Source organism: Scardinius erythrophthalmus, assembly GCF_964197995.2.
Source record: "Scardinius erythrophthalmus genome assembly, chromosome: 2".
Lineage (NCBI taxonomy): Eukaryota > Metazoa > Chordata > Actinopteri > Cypriniformes > Leuciscidae > Scardinius > Scardinius erythrophthalmus.
Window position 1 is genome coordinate 67244449 of NC_138222.1, and position 15566 is coordinate 67260014.

Sequence of the window (15566 nt, forward strand, 5' to 3'; positions counted from 1 at the left end):
GAGATAATAGGAAATTACAGTAACAGAGATTGTTTAGCCTTTACAGCAGCTCTAGAATAAAGTTATTGTCCAGCTAAAGTTAGTTTTGATTGATTCACTTTCGTTGCAAAGATCATTAATTATTAACTTAGGGGCCGCTAACACGACACCGTTCTAACAGAAAACCCTCAACGTTATCCGGCCGCTCATTTGCACAAAACAGAGCCTGGTGTCTCGAGAACGCAAACCCTGAAATAGATTCCAAGGTGCAAGCGCAAACCAAGTTCAAAAACGCAAACCTTTGAAAATGCTGACGCCGCGCACATGCGTATTACGTTTTCAGTCCATAGTTATGCGCGTTTGAATATATATGTGCGCAGGCGTGTAGTCTTTCTCTACAAATTGACCTCAGCAAATTACTTGTCTGGTCTTAAAAATGTATAATACAGAATTTTTTATCGCGTCCACGTGAACCGGAATTATCCCGGCAACGCTATATCTGAGGAGAGGTAAAGGGAGGGTAAGGAGGCCTTCATAGGGGAGAGACTAGTGACACTTCAGGACTGCGCTGTCGTCGTGTCCAGGTGCAGGTTCTTCATCAGATCTGGTGTGTGTGTGTGTGTGTGTGTGTGTGTGTGTGTGTGTGTGTGTGTGTGTGTGAGAGAGAGTGAGTGAGTCCAGGTCCTTCATGAGATCTGGATACGGCCTGGATCCTGTGCACTGTGGTAAACCTCGGGATAAAAAGAGAGACTAATATTAGCGTAGACACCATTAGTCTGAGTTCCTCCTCCGAGTTCACACTTTCATGAAAACTTTCACAATATCAGTTTAAGAATATTTATTTTAAACCTTCAGTTATGTTACTTAACTAACAACTCAATAAATCCCACTATACTTAACATCATATTTTGTTGGTAAGTGAAGTACAAAGTGAAGTACAATGTGAAATCAATTAAATTGTAGTTTGCCAGAAATAACACAAGATTTTCACCTACATGATATGACATTCCAAGCAATACTTGCTAGTTATAACATTAAAACACAACATGCCACAGAAAGTGTTCAAAAGCAGCGCATCCACTACAAATATTTCTATTTAAATCAATTTGAAAAATGTTGCAACTTCATTCTGGATAATGATTTCATAATGAGAGTGGCATATTTTATCTAAATGTGTTTATGTTGTAAAACAGTTCAAATCGTTCTGTTTCATCGCTCACTCCAGTAAAAGAGCGTTTACGTCCAGGCTAGAGTTGAGCGCACATATTTACGCCTAGTTTATTTTTTTATAAATCCTGATATGTGTGTGTGGAAAATTGCACATACTGTATGTCTATGCCCATTTTGTGCATACGCAACGTTTATACTTCCAGCCACAGACTTAGATGAAATCAACTGAAGATAAAAGAAGACATTGCAGCATAGTGTGCATTGATTATTACGTCAAAGACATTTACAGTATAATTTTAGGCAACATTAAATCTGTGAAGATCTCAGCAGAGGAGGATTAAACAACTCCACAGACAGCATTACCAGCTTCACTTATTACTAAGCACTAGCAGACTGACTTTATTTCTGTTAGACGTCTACAGAAGATCTTATTAAGATTAACAGAGGTTTCAATGTTGATGTTTAGTTGAAAATGTTTAAAGTCATCATTATTCATGTTTGTTTTAGTTGAGCTCTTGAACTTTGACTGTTCAGGGAAGTTAAAGTCAAAAGGTGAGAAAAGCTAAAGACTTTACAGTCTGTGTGTATGTGAGGGTATTTCTTATGTGTGTGTTATAGGGCTGCCTATAGTAGCCTGTATGCAACACGGTTGTGTATGATATTGGAATATGTGAGAGCCTGCGCAATAAAATACTTGATCGGTGAGAGGACAGTAATGAACAAGGGAATATCAAGAGAGAAAAAGAGTTTGGGGAACAGAAACAAGAAATAACTAAATTAAAACATGGAACTCTTCCCCAAGTCTCCTCAAGCATCTAATTTATATATGCTGTTTTTTTATTATCTCTTAATTCACTAATACCTTATTAATGCATGATGTAACATGCTGAAGAAAGATTAAGGGACAGAAAGGGACAAAACCAAAGTATATAAAACTACTAATAAAAACTGTGAAACTAACTTCTGCAAGACATTATATTATGATTAAGATGTGGTAGAAACTGTAAAAGTACAGTTTAAATAAATATTCATGGGAAAACAGCAAAACCTTGGGTTTTAGTAATAAAATCATAAAGAAAAGCTTGAAAACAAGTCACAACTAAACTGAAAAGCGCATCTGATGAAATATCAAGGTACACTATAAAGAACCAGGAATATGAAATCTGTACAATAATCTCCACTAAGACTCTTCTGAGAAATCATGTGTGAAGCAAAGACGTCTGTCTTGCGTTACGTCTGAACAAAATGCGTCAAACCTTTCAGCTCATCAGGTATTCACCCATCACCCCTTTAGTGAACTGATAACAGACAATGAGAACATCATGGCCGTTCTGGATTGTTGACTCTGTTTGCATGTTTGTATGTGGGTATGTCGACATATTTGAGAAAAATGTTACATAACAGGCTGTATAGGGAAATAGAAATGCTCACGCTATCAATCATGGTTTAGTAGCACAGTGATTATGCTTGTCTTTTATCCTTCTTTTGTGTTTCGTACAAGCTGTAGGTGAAATGGGTAACTTGTCAGACTTCCACAAATCATGGGACCTCATTTAGCAGAGAAGCATCTGTACAACCTTTACAGACTTTTTTTTGTTGTTATTGTTGTTGTTGTTGTTGGTGGTGGTGTTTTAAGAACAACAGTCGTCACGATTATGACTGTGTACACTGTAAACTTTGACCTGTAAATTAATGGTAAAACATGTACTGTTAATTGTACAGTTATTTACTGTAATCTACGGTATGTTACTGTAAAGATACAGTACAATGCACTAAATTAAAACTTGAGTTAACTCATTTCATCTGCAGAAATTGACTGTCTTAAATTGGCCAACTGTCATTACATTCATAAACTAATATTTATAATGCGCTAGTAATTTAATAATATTATTACTGTGAACTTATTCTTTTGAGTCCAGTAAAAATATTTTAAATAAAGAGATTTTCACTGGATCAGCAACTACACAGTATCTGCATGTTAAATAAAGCAACATGCAGAATATGATCAGTGTTTCTTGTTCTTTGCCTGGACTGAAGCACAGACTTTACTCTCCAGCACGATGATGACCCACAAAACTCAGTTTTACAGTAAACTACTGGCTACAGTGTTTTTTAACTTACAGATTATTACTGTTAATATACATTTTATAGGATAGTCTTTTTATCTTACACTGTTAATTCTCAATAAGAACTTCTGCTGAGATCTTGAAATAAAATAAATCTGGTCAGTGATTCCTGTTGTTTAATCCTCCTCTGCTGAGATCTCGAGAGATCTGTGAGTGTTTAATGTTCTGTTGGGATTTAAAGTGTTTCTGTTGTGTGAGTTTTGTGGGTCAGCATTGTGTTGAAGAGTAGAGCCTGTGCTTCAGTCCAGGAGAAGAACAAGAAACACTGATCATATGATGCATGTTGCTTTATTGTCTATTAACTACTTTGTTTAGTTGATGTTTTTTTTTTTTTTTTTTTTTTTTTTTTTAGTATTTGCATACAAATTATTAGCAGTTTAATAATAAATACAGATACATTCACATTCTATCATTGTCCTGACACTCTTTTGTATTTGTTTGTATTAGGGTAGTTGACGTGACGTGGCTTTTTCACCGTCACAGAAGATAAAAAATAATTTATTTCACATTTTCATCATTTAGAATACTATAAATGGTTAAACATTTTCTTGTTTTACATGAATTTGTTGTTTAAATACCTGAGTTATTTTTTATTTTTTTACAACTTTGAGCCAAATCTCAAAATCGTCCTATGGTGTGACGGTAGACAACATTATTTCATAAATATTAACTTTTATAAATAAAGAAAATAATTTTTAAACATCTTAATGAACACTCCTGGCATAATTGTGCAAGTGTCTATTTCACTAAGTGGCCATCACTTTTCCTATACATACATTTCTAAAAGTGTAGGAATTTAATAAAGTTTGTCACAGAAAAAAATGTCCTTTGGTGTTATGCAATAACCTGATATTAAGTTGGGCAATATCATGGACAACTAAATTTAGTTGAAAGACCCCATTCAAGGTCATGTGACTGAAGACCCCTATGAAGCCCATGAGCAGTGCACATGGCAAGTATTTCTCTCAGAATTGTTCAAATATTTAACTATGTTTTCAGACCACTGAAATTGTTAAGTTTTTTTGTCCTTTAGTGTGACACTCCTAAATTTAATTTTTTAATTACAATTTGTATTTTTAACAGCAGGACTATGTAATATTATGCAAATGTATCATGCCAATTGCTAATAACTGTTCAGCTAGTATTAGCATGGTTATTAACTGCCACAAAAGCTCAAATGTCCTTTGGTGTGACAGAAAATGTCACAGGAAATGTCCTTTGGTGTGACACTTTGGCCTGTCACGCCATAGGACACAGATGTCACACCATAGGACAAGACCTCCTTATGAAGCTTTTAAAATGAATATGTAAAGTTTCAACAAAAAAAAACAAATGTCCTCCTTTATTATTGTTACAATAAACACTATATATTCTGACTCTTTTTATGCAATGACTATCTTTGTCCTTTAGTGTGACGTTTTGTCCTATGGTGTGACAAACATAAAACAACAGAAAAATATACTTATTTTAAAATATCTTTAAAAAAAAGAGTCAAGTTTGGCATTAGGGGAGTTACAATAATATCTCCTCTTAGATGGGTACAATTTCAAACAGTTTTGTAAGGTTGGTGAAAAAGTTTTATTGACATTCGTAGGGAAAAGTTTATCAGGTTCATCTATTCATGGTGAAAATGATTATAATTAGTACTTTCATGTAAAATAAATATCACTTTAAGAAAATAATGTTTTAATAATGTGAACAATTCTGTCTCAAGTATTTTTTTATGTTATTTAATATAATTTCTTAGTACTTTTTAAATGTCACACCATAGGACACATTTACAGTACTGTTGAGTGAAAACGTGAAAAAAATGTGAAGTCATTGACAAAATGAGTGACCACTACTATTTTCTGAAACTGCAGTTTTCATACTCCAGAAATATATGTATTTTTTCTTAAAAAGTTATGTTTTCCAAAAAAAGTACTTTTTCTTGGCCATTTGTCAACTACCCATTAGCATTTACAACTTTGAGTAAAACATTCTTGAAAAATTTAACACAATTATTTTCCTTGTGTTTTCAGTACATTTACATTTTACAATGTCAAGTCCTAATCAGTGTATTGTAATATATTATTTCATATATTTTTCAGTGTATTTATACCGTTTTATATATTCACCATAAATATATGGACACATATTTCCGTTCTGTAAGGGTGATTTTGGTAGGTCTGTAGCGCTGATAATGTCTGTCATATAGTATTAAAAATATGTTTCGCCTTCATTTTTCTGAAGTTTAATACTTCAGTTTAGGTTTGATTCATTTTTCCATAAAACACAACATTTAAAGCATGCATACACACAGACACAAACACAAATAAGATCAAATCCATAGAAAAAGTTTCCTTAACCAAACCTGCCACCTGTATGTAATAAACATTGTTTTATATAGTAGAATATTTATTCTTCAAGATAATGAGTTAATCCATTAACACGAAGTCACAATTCTGACAGACTATGGCATATAGTCATGCCTGGCATTTTATAACAGATTATTCAGATGACAGTATTGGTCTGGGAGGGACTTCAGGCTTGTTAAATAAACCAGAATTGATTGTTCAGACAGACACTCCAGCACAAGGTCTTCAGTGAGTCCACAGTCCTTCAGTCCAGCGAGCACCATGGATCCCAGGTGAGTTTAAATTATTATTATTTTTATTTATTTTCTACAGGAGGATGTACTTTTTTTAAATCAAATTTAAGATAATTAACTCTGGGGGCTTAAGCCCCTAATCTTTTGAATGTTTCATTAATCTTTCACTGAACAAATAACAGATTGCATGGCTTTTTAGTTCACCCCGTGGATCTGTTCTCAATGAAAAGCAACCAAACTCTGATCAATTATCTGAATATCATTTACTTGATGGTTTAAGTTGAACGTACCAAAATAATTGACAAAAAATCCAACAGTTAATTTTGTCTAAAATGCACAGTTATATTTAAAAATTATAATAATTATTAATTATAATAATAATAGTATTTGACCAAAAAAGTCTATTAGTGAAATTTCTATCAAATTATTTGAGAATGGACAATTTTCAAAGTTTCAAAAACCACAAATATTACTTACTTGAAATCAATAGTATTGATCTATAACACACACTTAAGAAATGTAGTAAGTTTACATTAAAACAGTGCACCCCTCCCCCACTGTGAGACAACTCAACGGTTGAGAGAGCGCGGGCTGTTTGAACTCCCTCCAGTCTCCAGAACAGTTCTCTCTTCTCAGCGGCGCAGAATTGGTGCATTTCCTCTGTGAAATTCAGGTTTGTGTATGTTTTATTTTATCTATAAAATCATTACTGTGCTTTAAATCATTTTTTTTTAATGCAAAACAAAATACTGGAACGCAATGTGCTAAACGATTGTCTTGTCTGTCTTTTCGCGTGATTGAAATGACTGATGCTTGCATAAAACACACAACTTTATTCCTAAAGATAATGAATATAATTCATTTGGATGATAAAATGTCCTCAGAACTGTGCACTGTTTGTTTATGGGCAGGTTATGGAGTCAGTCGCTCGCAGCATCTTTCGCTATGAGTGAAACGCAGGACGGCGGTCTGAAGTTAGAAGTTCACCTGCAGAGCATGTTTGTTATATGAGTTTGAATGTAGGCAATGTTGTATACATGTTAAAACAGTATAAAATATGCTGTGCTGCAGTACTCAGACAATAAAGGCCAATGTCATGTATACCTTGGTTGTGTGGAGTATTATTACAAAGTTAAAATTACTCATAAATAAAAATAAAAAACAGTTAATATTACTCATAAATATTTTTTTAAATGTTTCCCCCATTATTTCTACAATTTTTTTTGTACCAAATGCAGTTACTCAGATCTACTTTTTTTAAATTGCATTTACTCAGTTCAAAACAGTGTATTTCATTGATTTCATTGCTTTAAAATGTAATCAACATTTTTAAGTGTAAAAATGTTTCACCCATTTTTTTTAAAATCATTCATCAGTCAATAAAGCTGTCACGTGTCAGTGTTTGTTTGTATGTTCATAGTCACATGTCTTCCTTCGTTCTATTTTCCCGCCACTCATTTGTTTATCAGTGTTTGTATTTAGTTCATTTCAGTTCAGCCAGTCTTCGTCTGTTCTCAGTCCAATTCAGTGTGTGTGAATCTTCTGCCTGTCTGAATTATATTGTTAGTGAAAGTTTGTATTGGAACTTTTGACTGCTGTTCCTCTTCCTCTTCTTCTGCACCACACTGTGACAGAAGAACCGACCACCCAAAATGGGCGATAGTGCCAGAAAAATGGTCCTGGCTCAGGAGAGCCCTAACCTTTTTTCTTTTATAAGCACTTCATGTGTCTTGCTGCCACCAGCACCCTGGATGTCGAGTCCCTAAGGACCCTGTTCTGGATTGGGGCAACTTTCCACGACCATAGCGACCTCCCAGACACCAAAGGATTGGACTTGAAAGAGACTGTCAATAGGTGTCTGGAGAGCATAGTGCCCTGATCCAGAACACTGCCTGATCAGCCTGATCTTCACGTCAGCCGCCTCACCGCTGCCGCCTCACCGCTTGAGCCCTCAGTCAAAATGGCCGCCACCTCACTGTCTAAGCCAGGGGTGTCAAACTCAGTTCCAGGACGGCCACAACCCACACCTGATCCAGCTAATCAAGGTCTTCATGATTACTAGAAACTTCCAGGCAGGTGTTTTTGGAGCTGGTTGGAGCTAAACTCTGCAGGACAGTGGCCCTCCAGAAACTGAGTTTGACACCCCTGGTCTAAGCCCTCATCCAGGATGGCCACTGCCACACCAATACCTGTTCCCCATTCTGTTCCCAGACCCGTTCCTGCCCCAAGGACTGTCCATATTCCTAGACCTGTTCCTGTCCCTGTTCCAGAATCTCGTCCCGCCGAGACCGCCCGTCCAGAGTCTCATCCTGCTGAGACCGCCCGTCCAGAGTCGTCCCGCCGAGACGACCATCCAGAGTCTCGTCCCGCCGAGATCGCCCGTCCAGAGTCTCATCCCGCCGAGACCGCCCGTCCAGAGTCTCATCCCGCCTAGACCGCCAGCTTTACCTTGGTCCTCTGTTACTCCGGCTCCACCGCAGCCTTCTGTGCCCCCGCCTGCACCTCAGTCGCCAGGGCCGGTGGCTTCACCATGTCCTGCCGAATCCTTGGTGTCGCCTGGACTCTTCGGCTCTCTGGATCCACCCTGGTTTTCTCTCCCACCTGCTCCGCCCCCATCTGTTGGCCCCCTGGAGTCATCAGCCCTGCCTCCTCCATGGCTCCTCCCTCTGTCGGCTCTGCCCTGGCTGCCTGCTCCGCCCTGGTTCCTCCTGCCTTCAGTCAGTTGGCCTATCTATGGCTCGAGGACGTGCCTACTGGGAGGGGGGAGTACTGTCACATATCAGTGTTTGTTTGTGTGTTTATAGTCACATGTCTTCCTTCATTCTATTTTCCCACCACTCATTTGTTTCCTTGACAACCTTTATCAGTTCCTCTGTCACCTGTGTTAGTTCATCATCTATGTCACCTGGGCTGCGTTCAGCCCCGACAAAACGTTGCACAACATTTTTTAAACAGAAATGGTGATGCGTTGAACTCACTGTTCTGATGACACAAGAGTTGCAACTATGGCAGCTGAGAAGGCCATTCTTTGTGTTCTTTGTGAAGAATTTTCGGAGCCTGATGAAGTCGGTATAAATATGTGTTTAATACTACAAAATATCCCCGATGTTACAGTTACTGCACTTGCCGCCCAGAACAAAAGAGAACATCCCAATTGAGTGAAGGGATTGCTGAAACTGAAATGGAAGTACACATCTTACCTAATTCAGACTAAAACACATCTATTTAGCCTCACATACTGACTTTATTAGTAGTTCATACTGTTTTAATACCCTGCATTTTCTTTCTCATTTTTAGTAAAAGCACTTAATTACCATTGTTTATTTCTATACAAAATGTCATGCACTTGCAATGAAGCTAAAAATATAAACAACTACATCATAATGTTGATATTAGGGGTGTAACGGTTCACAAAATTCACGGTTCGGTTCGATACGATACACTTGTGTCACGGTTTGGTTCGGTACGTTTTCCATACAGCAAAAATAAATAAATGACAGAGAAATTTCCTTGAATTATTATTTTTTTATTATTATTTTATTTAATGAAACTAACATCATAAAGTATGATTTTTTTATTTATTTTTTGTTGCTTTTTTTACTGAACAATAATGGAGCTATACTTGACTCTTCTTATGAGCATATAAAACAAAACAGCTCCTTGGACAAAATGAAATGTAATATTGTAGTAGTAGGCTAGTTATAAACAAAGGTTTATTTTAGTTCAGATTAACATTTGAGGGCAGCAATTGTATTCATAATGTCAAAATAAAACCGACGTAATGTTAGCCTACTTGAAAGCATTATAGCCCACTATTCCTGACAAACTTCCAAACCTTGCAGTTATGGCGCTTTTCCACTGCATGGTACGGTACGGCTCGGTTCGGTACGGCACGCTTTGGCGCTTTTCCACTGCATGGTACGGTACGGCTCGGTTCGGTACGGCACGCTTTGGCGCTTTTCCACTGCATGGTATGGTACGGCTCGGTTCAGTACGGCTCACTTATGGCGCATTTCCACTGCATGGTACGGTACGGTACGGCTCGCTTCGGCTCGCTTTAAATGGTACCACCTCTGTTGAGGTTCCAAGCGTACCGTACCGATACTAAAATGTGACGTGAAAACACTGCTGATCACTGATTGGTTAGACAGAATCATCTCTACCAGCGTCATTGTATTTACGACACGAGACACTAAACCCGCTAGATTAAAGACAACAGCCAACGCTGTAGCACCTGTTTTAAAAGTATTTGCTTCAAAAAAAGAGTATAAACTTCCAGAAAAGAAATGGCTGAATCGTGGTCAGTGGACGAGGTGCAGACGTTCCTCTCGTTGGTTGCCGAGGAGCGGATGGGGAAATACGGAATGAAAAGTTCGCATTTATGATGATGTCATGGTAGTAGAGACGGCAACTATAACGATCAGTCCCACCCACTTTGAAGCGGTACTAACTGCAGTGGAAAAGCAACCAAACTAAAGCGAGCCGAACCGTGCCGTACCGAGTCGAGTCGTACCACGCAGTGGAAAAGCGAAGCGAGCTGAACCGTTCCGCGCCGAGTCGAACCGTACCGAGCCAAACCGAGCCGTACCATGCAGTGGAAAAGCGCCATTAGTGTTACTACAGCAAATCCATTCCACGGTGAATGTTGCTGATCTGTGGACACCGGCCAGTTCATTCATGGCACAATGTTTCTTCCTGGTTTCCACTTCAGCGCAGTTTGATCTGTTAATAACAGAGAAATGTGCATGTTCCTCACTAGATCTCGCAGCGATGTTATTACTTCAGTGGCGAATTCAAAAAGCATTTGAAATTCAAATGCTTTCTTTACTGGTCTGGATCTCTTAGCGCTGTGTGGTGTTGCTTGATCAGGCTCGCGCATAGGGCTCGCGAGTCCTGCTTCACAGGTCAAAACTGATAAACGGTCCACACAAACACAATAAGAGTAGCTCAGTTTCATTCCTTACATTGCATTTGCCAGTTGATGTTGTGGTCACGCCAGCCTCTATGAGCGCGCTTGCCACCCGCGACGCGCCTTCCTTTGAAATAACGAAATTTTGGTCGGCAGAAAAAATGGTCCAACGAACCGTTCGGTACGTAATGCGTACCGAAAACCGAACCGAAAGCCTCGTACTGAACGGTTCGATACGAATACGTGTATCGTTACACCCCTAGTTGATATCCTATATTTTTACAATAAAACTTACGACAAACATGTCTTCTAATAACCTCAGTGGTTGCGTATAGCAAGCTGCATCGAACACATTTGTAAATTACTTTCCTTGAACCCATTGTGCAAGTTAATACTGCATGCTTTATATACATGTTGCTGCTGATTGGACTGCAGTTCTGACACACCCACCAAACAAGAGAAAACGTATCTCAAACCCCGTTGCACACCGTTTCCAGGAAACATGACGTTCAACCCGGAAACCGTTGCAAAACGTTGCGCACCGTTTTGAACTTGAACCTGCCCCTGGATTCTGTTAATCAGTGTTTTTATTTAGTTCCTTTTAGTTCAGCCAATCTTAATCAGTTTTCAGTCCTATTAAGTGTGTGTGAACCTTCTGCCTGTCTGTACCTGTTTGAATTATATTGTAAGTAAGTTTGTATTGGAACTTTTGACTCCTCTTCGACTCCTGCCTGTACCACATCATAACTAAAGCATTTTTAAACAATGGCACTTAAAAGTCGAATTAAAATGTTGCTGCAACTATGAAAATGAATATTTTTCCATATTAATGAAAACTAACGTTAAGAGTAGGCCTATGCTAAACACTACTTAAATGTAAAATTTAACAACAATAACTTACAAAGACGTCTTCTTTTCTGCACAACAAAATCCCCAGTGTTAAATTAACACCCCTCAGGCCTAGTCCACATGTACACTGGTATTTTTATAAACAGATTTTTTCCTTCTTCGTTTTTAAAAATAGATTGTGTCCACGTAAACGCAAAAACATGCCAAACCAACAGGTGGCAATGTAACTCAAACTGTGAAGCCATGTTGGCCAATCAGAAGCCTGAAAAAAAAAAGGTTATTACCGGTTCCGACGTCACAAGCCCAAATCTCTGGTTTCACCATCTACACGACAACACTTCAACAGGAGTTTCTGAAATTCTTCACCCTGGCAGGAGTTTTCAAAAAGGTTTGGCTTCAGTGACCGGATACTGCGTTTGCGTGTGGATGAATGGCAAAGCGCATAGAATAAGCTGCAGTTTTGAAAATACCTTTTTTCGTGTGGACAGGGCCTCAGTGTTCATGTATCCACACTACAGAGTGTTTTAACACTGAAGCAGTGTTGAAGTTAATGAGATAATTAAGTGATTAATTAAGTGATGATTTACCATTAGTGGTGACACTAGTGGTGAAGAACAGAAACTCAAAACTAATCCTGTAACCCTGAGTTTGTTCAACTACCATCATTGTACGAGCTTCTGGTCATGATGGTTATATTTTGATGATGATATTATCATCATGTATTGACCTGATTCACTGATGTTATTCAGAGTCTAAATCTCTGACTATATGCTGATGTGTTACTTGGTGATTGTAGCCCTGTGATTTTACAGCTTGAGATTCAGCAGCAATAAGAACAATTTACATTTTTTGGAAGAAAAGGTTGGAAGAAAAGGTTTTCTGAACCACTCACAGCTAAATCCACGGTGTTAAATGAACAACGCTCTGAAATAATGTGTAATGGCTAAAAGTCAGCTGTAGTTCTTAGGCTTGTTTGACTTGAACCGGCGTTACACAGACCGATCGGTACAGCAAGAGCGATTCAAAAGCATTTGCTCTCTAATCATTCTCATGGTACTTTTAATTCATTCACAGATCGGTCTGTGCAGCGCCACTTCAAGTCCAACACACCACGTGTTTCTGTTTTTTTCTGTTCTTGTTGTTTCTCTTTCCTTCAGTGATTCTGCTCATTATCATCAAGCGTCACCATTAATGGTCAATCATCACTTAATTAATCACTTAACTATCTCATTAACTTTAACACTCCTTCAGGCCCCGTTTACACGTACAAAAACAGAAACATTTCCCTTCGTTTGTGCCCTTCGTTTGCACGCAAACGGAAAATTCGCCCCTGAAAACGATTATTTTTAAAAACTCCGGCCAGAGTGCAGATTTTGGAAAACTTTGTTTGCACGTTTGCATGTAAACTCAGAAAAACTGAGTTTTAGGCAGCCGACGTCACAGTATGCAACAGAACTTGGACCTGCGTCAAATGTGCGACCTATTGTTCAAAAGAGAGAGAGGAAGAGAGAGAGGAAATGATTTGTTGCTGTTTTTACTATTTTCGGGACTCTGATTTGGCTAACATGGGCTTGAGCTTGTCGTTACACTGCCACCTACAGGTTTGGCATGCTCTTGACGGCATATATACACGGGTTCGTGTAAACGAACACTTTTCTGAAAACTGACAGGACAATGGATTTCTTTTAACAACGGAGAGGGTGAAATGTCTGTTTCTGAAAATAGCCGGTCACGTGTAAACGTAGCCTGGAGGGGTGTTCATTTAACACTGGGGATTTTGCTGTGATTTATGTCAAATTAATTGACATAAAAACCAACCATTTTTTCTAAATGTCTGTATTTTGATGGGTATTTCTAGTGTTCAATTCATTCAGTGCGAAAAATTTGATAAACATTTGCCTCCTTATTTTACAGACAGCCAAATCTTCCACCACGTACATCAGCTCTTATTCATCAAGGTCCTCCGAAACGATACCTTCTTCACACAGAGAGAAAAGTGCTTGATGATTATGGAAAAGTGAGAAAATGGACTTATGGGAAAAAGGACACCAGTAAACAAAACAAAATTGTTCTTCTGGTGGGAGAAACCGGCGCTGGCAAGACGACTCTCATCAACAACATGGTCAATTACTTACTAGATGTGAAGTTTGAGGAAGAAATGTGGTATGAAATCACAGAAGAAGAAGCCAGAGACCAATCAGAATCACAAACCTCTGAAATCACCATGTATGAGGTCTGTCCTATTAAGAGTCCCATATCTCTCACCATCATTGATACTCCAGGATACGGAGACACTAGAGGACTGGAAAAAGATCTGGACGTTGCTGCAAATTTATCCATGTTGTTTCAAAGCAGTGATGGAGTTCGTGAAGTCGACGCCGTGTGTTTTGTGATTCAAGCGTCTAAGAATCGCCTCTCAGACAGACAGCATTACATTATCAGTTCAATTCTGTCTTTGTTTGGAAAAGACATTGTGAACAATATTGTGTTTCTTATGACGCACTCTGATGGTCTGCCACCCAAAAACGTCCTTGGTGCCATTAATAAAGCTAAAATCCCCTGCAGACGAGACCGCAATAACCAACCTGTTCATTTCTTATTCAACAACCGGCAGGCTGACGCTCGTCACACTAATGAACGACAAATTAAAGCACAAAGACATGCCTGGGAAGAAAGCATGGATGGCATGAATGATTTCCTTCAGTTTCTGAATGGAATGAACAGAAGAAGTTTAGAGTTGAGTTCAGATGTCCTGATGGAGCGCTTAATATTAGAAGCATCCATCTGCAACTTAAAGCTGCGAATTCAAGAGAAAGAACAGAAAAAGGCTGAAGTACTTCAGATCCAAGAGGCAATGAAACAAAACAAGGAAAAGATTGAGACTTGTAAAAACTTCAACATTAAATTCAAAAAGTCTGTCAAAGAGAAGGTTCCCATTGAAAGCGCTTCATGGAAGCACAGGAAGGCGACGACCTGCACCGTCTGTGAGGAAAACTGCCATGAGTTTGACTGCTGGTGGGTTTCTGATCCCAGCAAATGTGAAGTCATGAAAAACGGCCACTGTACCGTGTGCTCAGGGAAGTGTCACCACAGCAAACATGTCAAAGAAAACAAGAAATACATCATCAAATCTTCAGTCACGATGATGGAATTTGATGAATTTAATAAGGATTATGAAAAAGCTCAGGAAAAAAACAAGAGGTTTTTGATTATAATGAATTCAATTGAGAAAGATCTGAAGGAGATTGAGGACCAGAAGCAAATTCTTCTGTTCAATGCATACAAGATCATCAAGCATCTGTCTCAGATCGCATTAAAGCCAGACTCAGCCTTCACTCTTCAGCATCTCGACTTCTTCATCCCCAGAGTGAGGGAGGCTGGGAAAAAAGACTGGGTCCGAGAGCTGGAGGAAATGAGGAAAACTGCTGTAGCTGAAGAAGCCAATAAAGATGCTCTGAGTTATCTGAAAGCCGGTCTGGCAAAACTTTTCCTTGGTGGGCAATGAACAAATGCAGGGAAGACAAGAGATGAATCAATGCAAATTAAGACTGCTTGCAATGAGAAAGTACAATCAATAACCAATCAATAAATACTCCATGACTTGCTTTAAATTAGTAGTCTAATTTTTGGGTAATGAATGATATCTTAACAGAAAATGTTGCAACCGCAAACATTACTTTTCTCACTATTTTATTTTGCTAGACCTGAATATAAAAGTCTCCTTTGCTCACCTAAATCGGTGTTTTTTTCCTTTTGCTTAAATTGTTATTTCATTCAGATTATAAGATTATCTGTATATGAATATTGTTAAAACTAAAATAAATAAATTTCATACATCATAAACTTGATATTTTCTTCATTTGATTTCTATTCCAGGCAAAAAAAATTTAGTCAAGCCAGCCAACCTCTTTAACTTCAGATAATATTTAACTTGGGTAATAAT

The 15566-nt window shown here is 38.3% G+C and overlaps 1 protein-coding gene across 1 annotated transcript; it reads left to right on the forward strand.

Moving 5' to 3' along the window:
- Nucleotides 1-7825: 7825 nt before the first annotated feature.
- Nucleotides 7826-15128, forward strand: LOC308705861 (uncharacterized protein; the record flags this gene model as incomplete). Its single annotated transcript, XM_081391136.1, has 3 exons — nucleotides 7826-7910; nucleotides 8077-8611; nucleotides 13538-15128. The coding sequence occupies 3 exons, from the start codon at nucleotides 7826-7828 to the stop codon at nucleotides 15126-15128; spliced, it is 2211 nt and encodes a 736-aa protein (XP_081247262.1).
- Between the last annotated feature and the right edge of the window lie 438 nt (nucleotides 15129-15566).